The following is a 20,853-nucleotide window of genomic DNA, read 5'->3' on the forward strand; positions in this document are numbered from 1 at the left end:
CGTCTACATGGATTTTATCAAGGCTTTTGACAAGATCTCACATGGCAAACTGGTCAGAAAAGTAAAAGCCCATGGGATCCAAGGGACAGTGGCAAGTTGGATCCAGAATTGGCTTTTTTATTATTCGTTCATGGGATGTGGGCATCGCTGGCAAAGCCAGCATTTATTGCCCATCCCTAATTGCCCTTGAGAAGGTGGTGGTGAGCCACCTTCTTTAACCGCTGCAGTCCGAGGGGTGAAGTTTCTCCCACAGTGGTGTTAGGTCGGGAGTTCCAGGATTTTGACCCAGCGACGATGATGGAACGGCGATATATTTCCAAGCCGAGATGGTGTGTGACTTGGAAGGGAACGTGCAGGTGGTGTTGTTCCCATGTGCCTGCTGCCCTTGTCCTTCTCGGCAGTTGAGATCGCGGGTTTGGGAGGTGCTGTCGAAGAAGCCTTGGTGAGTTGCTGCAGTGCATCGAAGCAAAGGGTAATGGTCGACGGGTGTTTTTATGACTGGAAGGCTGTTTCCAGTGGGGTTCCGTAGGACTCAGCACTAGGACCATTGCTTTTTCTGGTATATATCAATGATTTTGACTGAAATGTAGGGGGTATGATTGAGAAGTTTGCAGATGACACAAACGTTGGCCGTGTGGTTGATGGTGAGGAAGAAAGCTGTAGACTGCAGGAAGATATCAATGGACCAGTCAGGTGGACAAAAAAGTGTCAAATGGCATTCAATCCGGAGAAGTGTGAGGTAATGCATTTGTGGAGGGCAAACAAGGCAAGGGAATACACAATAAATGGGAGGATACTGAGAAGTGTAGAGGAACAGAGGGGCCTTGGAGTGTATGTCTACAGATCCCTGAAGGTAGGTCAGGTAGATAAGGTGGTTAGAATCAGAGAATCACAGCATCATAGAAAGATTATAGCATGGAAGATGCCATTCAGCCCATTGAGTCCGTGCCGGCTCTGCATCAGAACAATCCAGTTCGTCCCTCTCCCACGCCTTATCCCCGTAGCCCTGCAAACATTTTCCTTTCAAGTACTTTTCCAATTCCCTTTCGAAGACCATAATTGAATCTGCCTCCACCACCCCCTCGGGCAGTGCATTCCCGATCCTAACCACTCGCTGTGTGAAAAAGCTTTTCCTCATGTCACCTTTGGTTCTTTTCCAATCACCTTAAATATATGTCCTCTGGTTCTTGACCCTTCTGCCAACCCTATCTACTCTGTCGAGACCCTTCATGATTTTGAATACCTCTATCAAATCTCCTCTCAACCTTCTTTGTTCCAAAGAGAACAACCCCAGCTTCTCCAGTCTATCCACGTAACTAAAGTCCCTCATCCCTGGAATCATTCCAGTAAATCTCTTCTGCACCCTCTCGAAGGCTTTCACATCTTTCCAAAAGTGCGGTGCCCAGAACTGGACACAATACTCCAGCTGTGGCCGAACCAGGGTTTTATAAAGGTTCATCATGACTTCCTTGCTTTTGTACTCCATGCCTCTATTTATAAAGCCCAGGATTCCATATGGTTTTTAACCACTTTCTCAACCTGCCCTGCCACCTTCAAAGATTTGTGTGTATACACCCCCAGATCTCTCTGTTCATGCACCCCTTTTACAAGGGTAACTAGGGAGAGAGTAGGGCCTCTTAAGGATCAACAAGGTCATCTATGTGGGGAACCACAAGAGATGGGTGAGATCCTGAATGAATATTTCACATCGGTATTTACGGTTGAGAAAGGCATGGATGTTAGGGAACTTGGGGAAATAAATAGTGATGTCTTGAGGAGTGTACATATTACAGAGAGGGAGGTGCTGGAAGTCTTAACGCGCATCAAGGTAGATAAATCTCCGGGACCTGATGAAATGTATCCCAGGACGTTATGGGAGGTTAGGGAGGAAATTGCGGGTCCCCTAGCAGAGATATTTGAATCATCCACCGCTACAGGTGAGGTGCCTGAAGATTGGAGGGTAGCAAATGTTGTGCCTTTGTTTAAGAAGGGCGGCAGGGAAAAGCCTGGGAACTACAGACCAGTGAGCCTGACATCTGTAGTGGGTAAGTTGTTAGAGGGTATTCTGAGGGACAGAATCTACAGGCATTTGGAGAGGCAGGGACCAATTAGGAACAGTCAGCATGGTTTTGTGAGAGGAAAATCATGTCTCACGAATTTGATTGAGTTTTTTGAAGGGGTAACCAAGAAGATAGATGAGGGCTGTGCAGTAGACGTGGTCTACATGGACTTCAGCAAAGCATTTGACAAGGTACCGCATGGTAGGTTGTTACATAAGATTATGGCCAGTACCTCCGCAATTTCCACCCTTACTTCCCTCAGCAACGTAGGGTGCATCCCATCCAGACCGGGTGACTTATTTACTTTAACTATAACTAGCCTCTCTGGTACCTCTTCTTCAACAATTTTTAATCCATCTGGTATCTCAACTATGTCTTCCATTACTGAGACCCTGGCAGCATCTTCTTCCTCGGTAAAGGCAGATGCACAGTATTCATTTAGTACCTCAGCCATGCCCTCTACCTCCATGAGTGGTTCTCCTTCATGGTCCTTAATGGCCCCACCCCTCCTCTTACTACCCCTTTACTGTTCACATGCCTATAGAAGACTTTTGCATTCCCATTTATGTTGGCCGCCCATCTATTCTCATATTCTCTCTTTGCCCCTCTTATTTCCTTTCTCACTTTCCCTCTGAACTTTCTATATTCAGCCTGGTTCTCGCTAAGAAGGCAAATGGGATACTTTCCTTTATTGGCCGAGGCATAGAATTTAAGAGCAAGGTGGTTATGCTTGAACTGTATAAAACACTAGTTAGGCCACAGCTGGAGTATTGCATACATTTCTGGTCATCACATTACAGGAAAGATGTAATTGCACTCGAGAGGGTACAGAGGAGATTTATGAGGATGTTGCCAGGACAGGAGAATTTTAGCTAAGAGGAAAAATTAGTTAGGCTGGGGTTGTTTTCTTTGGAACAGAGGAGGCTGAGGGAAGATTTAAATGAGGTGTATAAAATCATGAGGGGCCGAGCGAGAGTGGATAGGAAGGACCTCGTTCCCTCAGCAGAGGGATCAATGACCAGGTGGCATAGATTGAAAGTAATTGGTAGAGGGGAGTTGAAGAAAAATGTTTTCATCCAGAGGGTGGTGAGGGTCTGGAACTCACTGCCTGAAAGGGTGGTAGAGGCAGAAACCCTCATTGCATTTAAAGGGTACTTGGATATGCACTTGAAATGCCACAACCTACAGGGCTATGGACCAGGAACTGGAAAGTGGGATCAGGCGAGATGGCTCTTTATTGGTCGGCACAGACATGATGGGCCGAATGGCCTCCTTCTGTACCGTAAATTTCTATGATTCTATATTAGGGTATTCCACTGTCACATATTAACAAATTCTGAACTATATTTTGTTGCAGCAACTTTCAAAGTCTGCCTGCAGTGAGTTGCACAATAATGAATCAAGGAATATCTTGCGATGATGCCGACTGCAGCATTCCCAGCGACCTGGATATTCCCACCCTCTCCACCTCCCATCACATCAGGGAAGGCCTCCAGCAGATGCTTGGCCGCACTGCCACTGGTAATGCAACCCACCTAGCACTGCTGACCACAGAGGTCACCAGGAGAGGGGTGGTGGTTATCCCTGGGCAGCAGCTGAAGACCTGATGAAGCCTCTTTTGGAGGGTCAGGGCCCCGGTAGTGGGCAACTCTCCCTCTGCCCAGACCCCAAGAATGTACCTTGCTTAGGCCTCAGCAACCTGCCCAACCCTCGTCGACAGAGGGAAATTCGGGAAACCGTGGTGTGATATCCTTTCCTCTTTCTCAGAAGTCGGATTTTCTCAGTATTCTCACATATATATATTGCGCTATTTTCTCAAATAAATACATTTGTAGAAAAGAAATGACTCTATTTGTGCAATTCACCACTCTAAAATGATACGAACATTTATCCTAAAGTAAATAAAAGAAGAAATTCAGGATCTGAAGTCTTTATTGCTTGTTACCTGATAAGTAATGCAGAATAGGCAAGTTAACAGGTTTGCAGGAATGTGAAGAGGTTACTGAAATGTAAATCTGTCACCAATATCCCTTTAGGAGTGGAAAGGCCACTCATCACTTGGACTTGGAACTTGCTGGTTCAGAGGTCTTTCTACACCATTAACTAAGAGTCTTATTCCATTTTGGGTCGGAATTGCTTCAATGCTTTTGTTTGATAGCAAACGTACAAATCCTATTGAAAGAGCTGGAAATGCTCGAGAGCACAGGATAACGGAAACTAGAAGAAAGAAAAGATAAAGGAGAACAGAAAAGAAAAAGAGAAAAGATCGAAAAAGAAAAAAGAGGAAAGCAAAGAAAGGAAAGAACTTGCCTTATCATTCTCAAGAAAAAAAGGGAAAAGAAAAAAAGTGTCCTTTTCTCACCCAGCCCATGATTAACTTGATAAGATGAAGTAATGTTTCCAGCTCTTTCAGCTTTAATGATGCTCACGGGTCCTATTGAGCAGTGTGATATCCCTGACAGCTCTCTGCATTGTCAATTCAGTGCCTGCTCTAAACTGGTTCCTGTGCCCATTGGTACAATTGCCAGCGGGCTCCAGTCTGCTAACATGGAAAGATTAGATCAGTGGACTGATTCGCCGTCCCCCATTCTGACAACTTTGCTTCCTGTTCGACGAAACGATCACTTTACCTCGAGAAATCAGTTAAAGATATTGAAGATCAAGTATGGTCTTACTTACGTATTATTCAATGACAGCACCAATTTTATTGCCTTCTTTGTCTCATCATTTTCATCCATGAGATGGTTAGACCATAATCTCACGCACAGAGTTCGTCAAACAATATTGTGAAAGAAGAAAACTGTGTCAGGAATAAAGAGCAGGACAATTCTTGCTGGGTAATATTACAAAGTAAATAAAGATAAAATGGGACACAGACCTCCCTCCCCCCAACACTGAGTTTCACATGTTGGCAACGGGGAGGGCAAGTGATTAACTAAGGACTACTAAATATATGTGCCAAGATTAGACTTGAGGGGAATTTTTTTAACCGGTACCACAATTGTTTTATATTTACACAAACCCCACTTTCCTGGAGCAACACAACTGAAACACTTACTTTGGAAACATCACATTTTATTTTGTGAAATACGTGTTCCCGTAAAAATTTAAATTGCTTTTCAAGAATAGACAATTGTGAAGCACTCAGGTGGAATAAAATTCAAATGGTTACATTGTCTTGTAATATTACAATTAAATAAAAATACTAGCAGTACACAGGATACTATTATCTGGTCCGTTCACCCCCCCTTAATGGAGGAAAGTTGAAAATTAAAGTTATCTCGGTTCAAAATGATAACCAATCAAAATAAAATCATCAAAATCATTGTCAAGAATTAAGATGTGCATAAAACAGACAACACGCGTGTGCATATCAGAATTGGATTATTACCCAACGGGAAAGCTGACTTGTTTTCTGAATTGTAAATAATTAGCGGCAAGATGTTTTAACCTGCACTATCATTAAGCATTATGAAAGTCAATACAGATTTGATGCATTTTGTAAACAACTTGAGATGCCTGAAGTGACCAGATCTTGTAGTACAAATTGTATTCGTACATTTTCTTTTCATTGAATAGAAATTCGTTAGCTCGACAAAATGTTAAATCTGTTCCCTAGATCTGCGTTATCTTTAATTTCTCATGTTGGAAGCTAGCTCACTTTTTGCTGAGTTTACTTGCAAAATTAAATGATTACATTCTGTTAAGATGAGATGGTTCAACGTCGCCGTTTTCCTCACAAAGGGCAAAGAGCATTCCACATGTCTTCAGTTTGCTTTACTATGAAATGATCATCACTGTAGTTCAGCATATTTCCATTCCACATGCCTATGCCACGGAGTCTCAATTTCTTCATGATCGCTGACTTAATTGAAATGCTCTGTGGATCGTCATACCAGACCTCATGAAATGTATTATTAACCTGCCATAAAAAAATGAAGAGTTACACAGATAGGAGCGAGGGGTTTGGGTCAATGCTCAGTTCGAGACACTATGCTGAAAATCTTCATCAGCAGAAGACAGAATGGACTGAAATGTACGATGAGAAAATGCACAATGACAAATGAGCAAAACAAACTCAAAAATTAGGGACTTACGGCAACGGCCGGCAATTTCCTCAGGGCTTCTCCCACTCCGTCCCCTGACCGTCGGCAGAAACTCCATTTCCGTGCACAAACGCGGTTTTCCGCTGCACGTCCACACAAGTAACGGGAACGGAGCAGGAGCAGCTCCAAGTCTATCTTTTTTAACACCCAAACCAATTAACTCATCTGGATGCTGTGCAACATATGAACATAAGGCACACATTGAAAGCACAGACGGGACCTCAGTTTAACGTGTCATCTGAAGGACGGCACCTCCGACAGTGCAGCACTCCCTCAGTACAGCAACTTAGAAAAATCCACATGAACAGCCCAGATGTCAATTCGGATGCAACAAGTCAAAAGATTATGGTGTTTGATTGGGAAAAAAATGATTTGGGGGAAATAGAAAGAGATAGATGACTTGCAAGTCAGAGTTAGCATGGGCCTCCAGAGAAAATGATTTAAAAAAATAAATCGAATTATCCAAGGTCTGATTTAACTCAATGTGGAACATTCTATCATTTCAAAATAATCTTTTCAAATTGCTCAAAGTAACAAAATATTGCAATCGAAAGGTGGAAAACATGATTTCAATGTTACTGCTGAAAGCTCAAGCATCACAGCGTTTGACTGCAGTGCATCAAGTATCTCAGCAAGACTTGGCCAATGTCAATTAGACATGTGACTAGGTATTTTGTTTTTATTCGTTCATGGGATGTGGGCGTCGCTGGCGAGGCCGGCATTTATTGCCCATCCCTCATTGCCCTTGAGAAGGTGGTGGTGAGCCGCCTTCTTGAACTGCTGCAGTCCGTGTGGTGACGGTTCTCCCACAGTGTTGTTAGGAAGGGAGTTCCAGGATTTTGACCCAGCGACGATGAAGGAACGGCGATATATTTCCAAGTTGGGATGGTATGTGACTTGGAAGGGAACATACAGGTGGTGTTGTTTCCATGTGCCTGCTGCTCTTGTCCTTCGAGATGGTAGAGGTCGCGGGTTTGGGAGGTGCTGTCGAAGAAGCCTTGGCGAGTTGCTGCAGTGCATCCTGTGGATAGTACGCACTGCAGCCACTGTGCGCCGGTGGTGAAGGGAGTGAATGTTTAGGGTGGTGGAACCAATCAAGCGGCTGCTTTATCTTGGATGGTGTCGAGCTTCCTGAGCGTTGTTGGAGCTGCACTCATCCAAGCAAGTGGAGAGTATTCCATCACACTCCTGACTTGTGCCTTGTAGATGGTGGAAAGGCTTTGGAGAGTCAGGAGGTGAGTCACTCGCCACAGAATACCCAGCCTCTGACCTGCTCTCGTAGCCACAGTATTTATATGGCTGGTCCAGTTAAGTTTCTGGTCAATGGTGACCCCCAGGATGTTGATGGTGGGGGATTTGGTGATGGTAATGCCGTTGAATGTCAAGGGGAGGTGGTTGGACCCTCTCTTGTTGGAGATGGGCATTGCCTGTCACTTATCTGGCGCGAATGTTACTTGCCACTTATGAGCCCAAGCCTGGATGTTGTCCAGGTCTTGCTGCGTGCGGGATCAGACTGCTTCATTATTTGAGGGGTTGCGAATGGAACTGAACACTGTGCAATCATCAGCGAACATCCCCATTTCTGACCTTATGATGGAGGGAAGGTCATTGATGAAGACAGGACATACCCAGGGATGGTGATGGAAGAGTCTGGGAAGTTGGTTGAAAGATCTGTGAGTATGGCTGTGTCAGGCTGTCGCTTGACTCGTCTGAGGGACAGCGCTCCCAATTTTGGCACAAGTCCCCAGATGTGAGTGAGGAGGACTTTGCAGGGTCGACTGGGCTTGGTTTGCCGTTGTCGTGTCCGGTGCCTAGTGGTCCGATGCCGGGTGGTCCATCCGGTTTTATTCTTATTATGACTTTTCGTATCTGGATTTTACAACTGAGTGGTTTGCTAGGCCATTTCAGAGGGCAATTAAGAATCAACCACATTGCTGTGGGTCTGGAGTCACATATAGGCCAGACCGGGTAAGGACGGCAGGTTTCCTTCCCTGAAGGACATTAGAATGCAGTAGATCAAGAGTGTGTGGTATTTGCTACTGTGCAGTTTTCTTATGTACAGGGTACGCTCCCGTCAATCTTTTGTGCTAAATTGATCATCAAATGGGAGACAGGGGCACACATTTCACAAACCAAACAATCGCTAATTTTCACAGGAGGGTCAATATGGGTTGTGTAAAGTGATCGATTTGAAAAGACCACAGCTCATCTCATTTTTTGCAACTGGTCATACACAATGTCTTAACAAACGGAACTGGGTTTGGTGCTTTGTCTGTCAACTCCCATTTTCTTGGAATATTGAATCATGAAATACTGCAAGGTTTGCATTCTGCAAAGAATGGACAATGCACAACTCTCCATTGTGTTTTGATTGACAGTCTTACCATGTAGATATAAGACGGGACTTTCTGCTCATCATCCCAATATCTGCCAGTAATTGATTTGTGCACATGCTCTGCGATCTCTTTGTATGGGACCTGACGTCCAGCTGCATTACTGCAAGGGGCACCTCGGAAAGGAATCTTTTCCAATACACACCTACCAGTCTGAAAATACAAAAGGATGAAAATATAGTTACTTTGGTAACTTCAAAAATGCAGTAACAACATGACTGATCTCTAAGTGTAAAGAGGAACAATTGGAGAAAAATAAGTTTTACAATTTGGACAGGAGGGTCTCTCACTGAAATATATAAAATTAAATAGTACATTTATAGACAAGGACAAGGTTGTAATTTCAAATAGACAGCAACAAGACTGAATATAGAAAATTACGGAGTGATGTAATTGACGTGTTTAAGATGATCAAAGCAGTTGATAGGGTGGATAGAGAGAAAGTATTTCCTCTGGTGTGAGAGTCCAGAACAAGGGGACATAACCTGAAAATTAGAGCAAGGCTGTTCAGGGGTGATGTCAGGAAGCACTTCTTCACGAAAAGGGCCGTGGAAATCTGGAATTCTCTCCCCCAAAAAGCTGTTGAGGCTCGGTCAATTGAAAACTTCAAAACTGAAATTGATAGATTTTTGTTCGGGAAGGGTATTAAGGGTTATGGAACCAAGGTGTGTAGATGGAATGAAGATACAGATCAGACATGATCTAATTGAATGGCGGAACAGCTTGAGAGGCTGAATGGCCTCCTCCTGTTCCTATGTTCTTATGATTCCTTGTGTTAAAAGGATGAGCTTTGAGAAAAGATTCGAGAAGCTTAAGATTTACAACCTAGAAGAATGCAGTTAAGGGGAGGCCTCAGTGGAATAAAATGTTAAATAGCACAGATAAGGTAAGCCCAGAGAGCAAGCACTGCAAACAAATAATTTCTCCAGAACAGTGAATCAATGGGATATTTTGCACAGCAACAAGACAATCATAACATCATAGTATCATAGTAAGTACAGCAAGGGAGGAGGTCATTCGGCCCATGATGCCTGTGCTGGCTCGTCACAAGAACTATCCAATCAGTCCCATTCCTCTGCTCTTTCCCCATCGCCCTGTAAATTTTTCCCCTCAAGTATTTATCCAATTCCCTTTTGAAAGTGAATATTAAATCTGCTTCCACCACCCTTTCAGGCAGTGCATTCCAGATCATAACAACTCGCTGCGTAAAAAAAATGTTTCCCCAGATCACCTCTGGCTCTTTTGTAATGGTTTACAATAGTCTATTCTAAATAATTCGGATTACTGAAAGCCAGATAATGACAAAACCTTACCTCAAAAAACTGTGTGCAAGGATAGTCATAACCATACCATGGAACTCCCAGCACGAGCTTTCTGGAATCAATTCCCAGATTGATATAAGCGGAGTAACCTAAATGGGGAAAATAATAATGAGGGTCTTAGATTCACATTGATATCGGGCAGGTAGACCCTGAACCAGATGGTCTTATTGTACATACCTGATAAAGTCTGGTAATAGGGAGCATTTGCCTTTGCAAAGCAATTGTCCCACATTTGACTCTGCATATCATAGGACATCACAAATAAAAAGTCACAGGAATTTGCAATTCTCAAAAAGTCATAGCATCGGCCATCAATGCAGTCTGGAGACCAAGGCACGTTAAATGTGACCTAAGGGCCAAAGAGTAACAAGAAGAAGTTAGTTTCATCTCATACCTTATGTTGGATATCACTAGTAGTTATATGGTTTTTATATGCACTCGCACATGGTCCATGGGAACTGTGAATTTAACAGGTTAGGAGTTCGACAGTGTTCATGACTGTATAAAAAGGAACAGGATAAAGTTGGGGCAAATAGTGAGTTAGAATTAATAGGATCCTCGGTTATCAAATATTAATCAGGTTCAATTCCCCACTGCTCACTCACCTTCTTCCTCCAATTTTCCATCAATTTTCTCTCCTCCTCTCCAAAAGGCATTAAGTTGTGACCAAATTGTAGTCCCAAAAGGGCCAGCCACACTCCAATACCGAGTCAAATTGGCCAAAGTTCTTTTATGTGAGGCCAGACATTGAGTGCTGGCAGGCTATTTTAACATGGGTGGGGGGACTAACCCAATTGGTGGCCATCTGCATGGTCACACTTCCAGTGGGAGGTTTCCAGATAATGATCAGATGGTTCATTTGACCTTCCCCGACCCAGTGGCACTCGGGGTAAATTGTGCCCTCCAACATCCCAGCTGAAATCAGATAACTCAGCACGAACCAGGATTTGCATGGCTCATGTAGTCACTGCCTGAACAAGAAGGCATTCGGGAGCCTAAGGTCAAGAATTATATCACTGTAATCTGAGTTATCAAAGTCCGTTATGTGCAAACTTCTCAGCAGTAAAAGTCTGCTTCAAACTTTACCCAATAAAAATGCAGCGAGTGATTTCTTTTTTTGCCTCCTTAATAGTCCCTTTATTTCAAAGTAACTCATTGGATATGAACTGTGGGACATTTCTGAAGGATGTCAAAGGGCTCTCCATTAAGACAAGTTTTTCTTCCTTTGAAGAAGGGTTTTGATGGAGTAAATAAGGAGAAAATGTTCCCAGTGGCAGGAGGGTTGATAGCCAGAGGACACAGGTTTAAGGAGATTGGCAAAAGAATGAGAGGGGAGATGAGGAGAATTTTTTTTACACAGAGAGTTGTTATGATCTGGAATGCAAAACCAGAAAGGGTGGTGGAAGCAGATTCAACAGTAACTTTCAAAAGGGAATTGGATAAATAATTGAAGGGCAAAAAATTCCAGGGCCGTTGGGAAAGAACAGGGGAGTGGGATTAATTAGTTCGCTCTTTCAAAGAGCCAGAACAGGCACGCTGGGCCAAATGGCCTCCTACTGTGCTGTAACCTTCTGAGAACCTATGTGAAAATTACAGTTCGAACCATCCCATGCATGGAAGCTGGAACTCAAGTCACTTGTATAATTCTGGGCTACAAGTGATGCAGCATCAAGTTTGCTGCATATCCAGCTTAAACTGATTCAATCTCAAATTTCTAACCTCAGCAATTGTCAAAGCAGCTTTGTAACAAGATGATGCACTGATAAACAGCAGCGAAAAATCATGATTTCAATTCACTTATCCAGAAAAATATCAATCTTCCTTCATAATTAAGTAGAAAGTAAATTGCTTATCCCCATTTAATGAAAAAAATGGCTCCTTCACCTGAGACCCAGGTATTTCACGGTGGAACACACCCATGGTTTCAGAAACCAGTTGAGGCATGAAGAAATAGCCGACAGATGGATTTCCAGCAGCAATGTTCACATCCAAATTGATTCCATCCATAAATTGCCTTTTTGCCAACTGCAATTGCTCATCGATCCAATTTGCTCGGCGTTGTCTGAATACAATGTTCCATAGTATAAAAACTCCTGGTGAAGGGTGAAGAAACAACTTCCAATTATAGAGCATGTTTCGTACAACATTGTGTCCCAAGAAACTTTGCAGGACAGAACTGCCAACATCAAGTCGGAAGTAGTAGAGGGAGATTTAGCTCGAATTTGCATTGACATAGTGCCTGACACATCCTCAGGATCTCCTTAAATGCTTCATAGCCAATTAATTATTTTTGAAGCGTAATCACTGTTGCTTTGCAAGCAGATGTGATAGTTAATTTGTGCCCAGAAAGGCCCCACAAACAGGAAATTAGATAAATGGCCAGTTAATCTGTTTTGGTGATGTCGGTTGAGGGATGAATGTTGTCCAGGACACCAGGAGAACTCCCTGTTCTTTGAATTGTGCCAATGGGGTCTTTTACATCCACTTGAACAGGCAGGTGGAGCCTTTGTTTAAGGTCTCATCTGAAACACAGCACCTCTGGCAATGCAGCATTCCCTCAGTACTGCACTTATGTGTCAAGTCCTGGAGTAAACCCAAAACCTTCTGACCCAGGAGGAGAGACACAGTGCTACCACTGAGCTAAGCTGACACTTGAGGGAAGTGACCAAAGGCACAATCAAACAGGTAGGTTTTGATGAGGCTTTCGAAGATAGGAAGAGAAATAGCAAGACAAAGAGGTTGAAGAAGAAGAATCTGGAGTTCAAGACAGTAACAGCTGAAGGTTCTGCCATTGATGGTGGAAGAGGAGAAATCTCAGTCGCCCAGAGTCGGAAGAATGGAGCGTGTGTGCTGGGCTCTGGACACAATTGGGTCGGGCTTTCATTAAACTGCATTCTTCATTCTAAATCCTGGCATCAGTGGCAGACTGCTGCTGTGCCAGGGAATAAAAGTTCCACCTATCTATTTATAGGTTGTTAAAAACAGTATGTCCTGTCATCTTTCTATTCAAAAGTTCTGTGTCAACAGTGTCTTTTGTTTTTCTATTTTAATTGTGTTCGCATCCAGTGACGCCCGTCCTGTCTCCTTTATAATAGGATTTTGCCCATAATGTGGCCTGTGGTGATGCAGTTCCACACTACGGCCACCAAGTGATGGTGTGGTACAGATTTCTCTGCCTGCAGCTGAAACTGTTTTTCATGGACCATGTTTTTCCTCAGTAACTGCAATATTTAATTTATAAAATAAGAGTTTCTAAAATAAAATACAAATTCAAAAAATGACATTTCACAATAACATGTTTAAATTTATCCAACTAATTTTCTTTTGTGTCTTTTCGTGTCTTTGCTTGAAGCAAAGACTTTAAAGACAAGTGAAGTTTTTATTTGAAGGCCTCAGCCTGTCTCCAAAGCCTGGACATATCCTTCTCCCTCATATACTTCTGCAGCTTCCCATTAAATGCATCTATGTCATTAGCATCAGCCACTCGATGTGGTAGCAAGTTCCACATTCTTTCCACTCACTTACGAAAGAAGTTTTTCCTGAATTCCCTTTTGGATTTATTTGTGACTATCTTATTGATTTGGATTACCTCTAGTTTTGGACTCGCCCACAAATGGAAAAATACGAACATATGAACATACGAGAGCTGGAGTAGGCCATTCAGCCCCTCGAGCCTGCTCTGCTATTTGGTAAGGTGATGATTGATCTGATTGTGACCTCAACCCTACTTACCTGTCTACCTACTACAACCTTTGACTCCCTTGTTAATCAGGAATCTATCGCACTCAGCCTTAGAAATATTCAATGACCCTGCCTCCACCGTTCTCTGGCAAGGGAGTTCCACAGACTCACGACCCTGTGAGAGAAAAAATTCCTCCTCATTTCCGTCTTAAATGGGAGACCCATAATTTATAAACTGGTGGCCACTAGTTCTAGTATCTCCCACAAAGGGAAACATCCTCTCATCATCTACCCCTTCTCGTCCCCTCAGGACCTTGTATGTTTCAATATGATAACCTCTCGTTCTTCTAAACTCCAGTGTATACAGGCCCAACTTGTTCAACCTTTTCTCTCAAGATACCCCCTCTTCTGAGGAATCAGTTGAGTGAACCTTCTCTGAACTACCTCCAAAGCAATTATGTCCTTTCTTAAATAAGAAGACCAAAACTGCACACAGTATTCCAGATGTGGTCTCACCAATGCCCTGCACAACTGGAGCAAAACATCTCTACTTTAAGATTCCATTCCCCTTGCAATAAATGACAATATTCCATTTGCCTTCCTAATCACTTGCTGTACCTGCATACTAACTTTTTGTGATTCATGTACTAGGACACTGATTCCTGTGGCACTCGTTACATCTTGCCAATTCTTCTCTCCATATGCCCGATCGAACCCATTCATAATTTTAAATACCTCTATCAGATCACGTCCCAGCCTTCTCTTTTCCAGAGAAAAGAGCCCCAGCCTGTTCAGTCTTTCCTGATAGTTATACTCTCTCAGTTCTGATATCATCCTTGTAAATCCTTTTTGCACTTTCTCCAGTACTTCTGTATCTTTTTGTAGTATGGAGTCCAGAACTGTGCACAGTCCTCTCAGTGTTTTCTAACCAAGGACCTATACAAGATTAACATAACTTCTCTGCTGTGAATTATTTTCCTCTAGAAATGAACCCCAGTGATTTGCTTGCGCTTTTTAAGGCTTTCTTAACCAAGCATTTCTGCTTAAATGCTCAAGGCAAGTACAGAAGATCGGAATAGGGCGACGATGAGGGAAGCGGTGGTTCGGGCACCTAACTTGCAGGAACATGTTAGTGGTGAGGGACTGATGCTTCCAAAGATGTCAATAGCAGTTTGGGTCCCATTCCATTAGAACCCACTCCTCCCCAACAAGACATGTTAGACCCTCCATTCCCTCATCTCCCCAATACTGCCAGATCCCAGCAATCCCTGACCATCTCCTGAGTGCTTACTGGATCCCACAATCTCCCTCCTCAGAATTCTTCCCCTCCCCTACTCCTAGATCAGAAGACTCCCGCTCAGTGCTCACGAATCCAGCAAGTTTGGGAGGTGAAAAGTAGAATAAAAATACATCACCAGTCAATCTCCCATGGCAATGGACAAAGAGAGTCCAGACTTGTGTAGTATTCAGACGAAGCAGGATTGGAGTGTGGGGGATAATTCAACCAGGGTGTTCAGATGTAACTCAGTCCCCATTGTGAAATCATGAATTTTGTCCTAATTTTTAATATAATACTTTGATCAATTATAATTTTTATTCAAATAGCATTTTGAGCTGAAAGATGCAAAACAGAGGTGCTACAGTGCCACCACTGGTGGGGAGGATGTAATTACAGCGCATCAAGTTTACGGAGACAGTTCCCATTATAAATGTGTAATTTCAAATAAAATTGCTGGACTATAACTTGGTGTTGTAAAATTGTTTACAATTGTCAACCCCAGTCCATCACCGGCATCTCCACATCATTATAAATGTGGACAGAGGAATTTATAAATGGAAAAAGTTGCCACAAAAGTGTGAAAAACTTGACAACAGAAAGTAAGGTTTTGTAGACAGGAGGTGTGTGTGTGGATGTAAGATTTTAATATATTATAGATGGAATGTGGAATTATTAGCTCGAGTTGTGCAGGAGCTGTAGAGGAATTTCAGCACTGTAAGGTCGCAATTCAAGGCTGTGCACTGAATGTCCTTTTATGTGGTTTTCAATAATACAGCTTGCATTGGAAGACAGAAGGACATTTGTTTTTTCTGTGATAAAATTATTTACCTCTCAGGACAACTCGAACTTGATTCGCATGAGCATAACACAAAAGCTCAGGATCGTAAGGTCCAAAGGCTGCAATAGTCGTGACCTTAGACCAGTCATAATACTTCCAATCCTTTCCTCCAACATCAAAGACAAAGACCTGGTACAAAATAAAGCAGTCAATTGCAGTAATGAAGGGCAGAAAACTGCCATTTAAAAATATATATTTTCACAATCAATGGCCCAGATTTTGTTGACAAAATAACGGTGAGGCTAATGGCGCTCGTTTTATTTATGTGTAAATGGTACAGCAACTTCAGGCGAGGGGCAGATACGCAGTTAAACTCAAACATCCACAAGTTGCTGACCGAGTTGGGCTGCTCCGCTGTTAGCTTCATGAAAACAGCATCTCGCTATCTTGCTCACCGTTAAAATTCATTGAACGACGTAAAGTTCATGTATTTGCGCAGGAGATTCAAACTGAACTCGCCATGGAAAGTTACGTCTTTTCCATTCCAGTCTAAGTACCTTTTTAACGACGGTGAATGTGTTCATTATCGGCAATCAAGATCTCTGGCACTGAAAATTAACTATTACAAGAGTGGAGTCTCATTCCTTCAGGATTTAATTGCTGTTGGAGATTTAAAAATGGAAATTTAAAATTCAAACTTTTTTTTATTTCCCCTTTCACTCACTTTTTTCTCTCTCTTTTAATCCAATCTTTCTTTTCCTCTCTTTATTTCTCTTTCTGTACCTGATTTGACATTGAATTCGCCCACTCTAATTTACACTTCCTTCTCAATCCTTGCGCTGTTAATTTCACAATCCTTCAATCTCATTGGTTAAGGAGATACCCTGTTTCTTGCCCTGTTCACTCAGCTCCCAAATGCCCTGTTTCACTCGCTGCCCCGTTATCAGTTCGCACTTTCAGCAACTTGCCACTCAAAAACGTGCAAGGGCAGGTCCAAGTAACGGCAAGCACCGTGAGATGCCCTGTTAGAGTAAAATTTGGCCCATTATCATTTCCCCAGGTTACGGGGTAAGGAACGGCTGGTGAACTGATTCTCAGGTTACCACCATTGTCGATCTAAATGCAGCCACCAGAGAAAAGAATATGCTAAAGAGAAACAACCTCTCAGAACTTCCATCTCCACAATAGTGCAGGTGAGAGGAACTGAACAACATGAGGAAAAGGAGCTCACATCCCAATACTCCATTCCAAGTGTTGGTGCTCAATACACTTCAAAAGGACAACTTAAACTAAATAAACTCATATTACAAGCAACTTTAGAGTTACAGTTTTAAAACTTTTCCATTTAAGGTACCTGGTGTCAAATCAAGCATTTCTACCATGAGACCAGCAAGACTAGATCAGAATATAGTTCCCTCGAAAGAGAAACAGCCCATACTGCACCAGTGTGACATTTTTCCGTTTCTCACACCAACCATCCTGTGTTCTCAAATGAGACTGCCTGTTTAGTGCTGCAGTTTAGTTCATCACAGTTTTGTGATTTGGGCCCTTTGATTTGGACTGAGACTATCAAACATGCATCATCCAAGCTGGCACTTTTGTGCAGTAATGAGAGAGTGCTGCATTGTTGGAGGGGTTGTCTTTTGGATGAGATGTTAAAGGGGATCTAATAGACCGCTGGCAATATTGAAGAGCAGGGAGTTCTCTTGGTGTCCTGGCCAACACTTTTCTCTCAACCAACATCAGCAGAAACACATTAACTGTTCATTCATGCAACTTGCTGTTTGTGGGACCTTGCTCTGCACATATCAGCAGAATTGTATTCCAGCACAATCTGTCACCTCATAGCCCGGCATATTCCTCTCTCTACCATTACCAACATGCCAGGGGATCAACCCTGGTTGATTGAGGAGTGCAGAAGAGCATGCCAGGAGCAGCACCAGGCGTACCAAAAAATGAGGTGCCAACCAGGTGAAGCTGCAACACAGGACGACATGCATGCTAAACAGCGGAAGCAACATGCTATACACAGAGCAAAATGATTCCACAACCAACGGATCAGATCAAAGCTCTGCAGTCTTGCCACACCCAGTCGTGAATGGTGGTGGACAATTAAACAACTAACGGTGTGGAGGAGGCTCTGTATAGATGCTCATCCTCAATGATGGCAGAGTCCAGCACGTAAGTGCTGAACAAGGCTGATGTGTTTGCAACCATCTTCAGCAAGAAGTGCCAAGTTATGGGCCCCGACAACATCCCGACTGTAGTGCTGATTCGTGCTCCAGGACTAGCAATGCCTCCAGCCAAACTGTTCCAGTGCAGCAACAACACTGGCATCTATCCAACAATGTGGAAAATTGCTCAGGTATGTCCTGTCTACAAAAAGCAGGACAAATCCAATCCGGCCAATTACTGCCCCATCAGTCTACTCTCAATCATTAGCAAAGTGATGGAAGGTGACATCGACAATGCTATCAAACGACACTTACTCACCAATAACCTGCTCACCGATGCTCAGTTTGGTTCCCGCCTCCAGACCTCATTACAGCCTAGGTCCAAACATGGACAAAAGAGCTGAATTCCAGAGGTGAGGTGAGAGTGACAGCCCTTGAAATCAAGGCAGTATTTGACCGAGTGTGGCACCAAGGAGCCCGAGTAAAATTGAAGTCAATGGGAATCAGGGGGAAAACTCTCCAGTGGCTGGAGTCATACCTAGCACAAAGGAAGATGGTAGTGCTTGTTGGAGGCCAATCATCTCAGCCCCAAGACATTGCTGCAGGAGTTCCTCAGGGCAGTGTCCAAGGCCCAACCATCTTCAGCTGCTTCATCAATGACCTTCCCTCCATCATAAGGTCAGAAATGGGGATTTTCACTGAATATTGCACAGTATTCAGTTCCATTCGCAACCCCTCAAATAATGAAGCAGTCCGTGCCCGTATGTAACATGACCTGGACAACATCCAGGTTTGGGCTGATAAGTGGCAAGTAACATTCACGCCAAGTGCCAGGCAATGTCCATTTCCAATGTGAGAGAGTCTAACCACCTCCCCTTGATATTCAACGACATTATCATCAACATCCTGGAGGTCACCATTGACCAGAAACTTAACTGGACCAGCCATATAAATTCTGTGGCTACAAGAGCAAGTCAGAGGCTGGGTATTCTGTGGCGACTGACTCACCTCCTGACTCCCCAAAGCCTTTCCACCATCTACAAGGCACGAGTCAGGAGAGTGTGATGGAATACTCTCCACTTGCCTGGATGAGTGCAGCTCCAACAAGACTCAAGAAATCCACACCATCCAGGACAAAGCAGCCCGCTTGATTGCTACCCCATCCACCACCTGAAACATTCAATCCCTTCACCACCGGAGCACAGTGGCTGCAGTGTGTCCCATCCATGGGATGCATTGTCGCAACTCACCAAGGCTTCTTCGACAGCGCCACACAAACCCGCAAACTCTACCAACTCGAAGGACAAGGGCAGCAGGCACATCGGAACAACACCATATGCACGTTCCCCTCCAAGTCACACACCATCTCAACTTGGAAATATATCAACGTTCCTTCATCGTCGCTTGTCAAAATCATGGAACTCCTTACCTAACAGCACTGTTGGAGAACCTTCACCACACGGACTGCAGCGGTTCAAAAAGGCGGCTCACCACCACCTTCTCAAGGGCAATTAGGGATGGGCAATAAATGCTGGCCTTGCCAGCGACGCCCACATCCCATGAACGAATTTTTAAAAATTGCTGTTGAGTTTGCCGACAACACTTCAAAAAGTAATTCATTTCATGTGAAGTTCTTTGGGACATCCTGAGGACATGAGGTGCTCCATAAATTCAAGTTTATTCATTCTTGGAACCAACAGGCAGAGGAAACTTTTATCCCACCCATCTGTCAGAAGAATGTCTTGTTTGTGGGAAGGTGGGGGAAGTGGGATAAAAGCAGAATGAACACATCGAGCCTGCAGGTTATATTGGTGGTGCTCTTGTTGCTGCCACACTGCCCACTTAGTAACATTGCTCTGAAGTAAATACTGACCTCATCAATACAGTCAGCAGTTACAGAGTCATTTTGCAACCAATTTATTTTTTAAAGATCTGTTACGTTGTATTCAATTTAATCGTGGCCAAGGTCCCAGTTTTACAATGAGTGAAAAATGTCATTTTTATTGCATGAGATTCCAGGATTTTCAATATTCTGTGAAAACCACAAACCGGTGACCTTAACCATGGTATTAGACAGACACACTGCAGGAGTTAGATCACACATCATTTAAGACTCTGCACATTGGAGAAATATATTTAAAAACACATTTTATGGAAGCTGCACTTGTTAAAATATCTTTGCACTGCTCAATACTACTGTTTGTCCTATTTTATACAAACTGTAACTATACCAATATTAACACTTTAACATACGGATTATAATATGATACACTTTGCATTTCAACAATAATCGGACATTCCCCCCCCCACTACCCCCATCCCAATAGCTCCACCTGTCCCTCACCCCGACCCACACCCCTCAGACTGTTCAGAACACCCACCCACGACCCACGAACACCCACCCTCGGCCCCCAAACACCATCCCCCAGCCCCCGAACACCCACCCACGACCCACGAACACCCACCCTCGGCCCCCAAACACCATCCCCCAGCCCCCGAACACCCACCCCCGGCCCCCGAACACCCACCCCCGGCCCCCGAACACCCACCTCGAACTCATGCTCCACGGTCACGGGTTCGCACAGAGCCCGATCCGAACACGGGCAGCCGGTCCCGGAGCCGCAGCAGACCCACAGCACGAGCACGACCAGGGCCTGCGCCAATTCCAAACTCCAGCGCATCCTCTCCGCCTGAGCTCTGCCCGATATGAAGATCCACCAGATGCAGCAAGATCATTTATTTACATCCACCCGGATGTGACTGATGATGACACCTCCTGAGTCTCTCTCTCTCTCTCTCTCTCTCTCTCTGTGTTGGTGGATGTGGCAATAGTGAAATGTTGAAACAATCTTCATACTCTGAAATGCAACATTTAAAGGGACGTTCTCTTCTCCCCCTTCCTCCAAATCTTGGCCAACAGCAAACAGAGAAACTAATAAAGGAAAAAGAAAGAACTTGCTTTTGTATAGCGCCTTTCATGACCTCAGAATGTCTCAAAGTGCTTCATCCCTCTCCATGACCACTGTTTGAGGATGAACCAGACCGTTTGCAAACTTGGAG

The 20,853-nt window shown here is 43.7% G+C and overlaps 2 protein-coding genes across 2 annotated transcripts in view; one reads left to right on the forward strand and one right to left on the reverse strand.

Annotated features, from left to right (window-relative positions):
- Window positions 1–3,667, forward strand: part of LOC137325615 (di-N-acetylchitobiase-like) — a 44,431-nt gene extending 40,764 nt beyond the window's left edge. Inside the window, exon 9 of the mRNA XM_067990881.1 lies at window positions 3,418–3,667. Within this exon, the coding sequence (XP_067846982.1) occupies window positions 3,418–3,667 (250 nt within the window). The remainder of the gene's footprint in view (window positions 1–3,417) is intronic.
- Window positions 3,668–5,796: 2,129 nt separating this feature from the next.
- LOC137324946 (di-N-acetylchitobiase-like) lies at window positions 5,797–20,474 on the reverse strand. The gene is made up of 7 exons (XM_067989636.1): window positions 20,343–20,474; window positions 15,670–15,808; window positions 11,766–11,974; window positions 10,059–10,230; window positions 9,873–9,970; window positions 8,551–8,712; window positions 5,797–5,982 (listed from the first exon to the last, which is right to left on the reverse strand). The coding sequence occupies exons 1-7, from the start codon at window positions 20,472–20,474 to the stop codon at window positions 5,797–5,799; spliced, it is 1,098 nt and encodes a 365-aa protein (XP_067845737.1).
- Window positions 20,475–20,853: the final 379 nt, after the last annotated feature.

Source organism: Heptranchias perlo, chromosome 9 (assembly GCF_035084215.1).
Source record: "Heptranchias perlo isolate sHepPer1 chromosome 9, sHepPer1.hap1, whole genome shotgun sequence".
NCBI classification, from domain to species: domain Eukaryota; kingdom Metazoa; phylum Chordata; class Chondrichthyes; order Hexanchiformes; family Hexanchidae; genus Heptranchias; species Heptranchias perlo.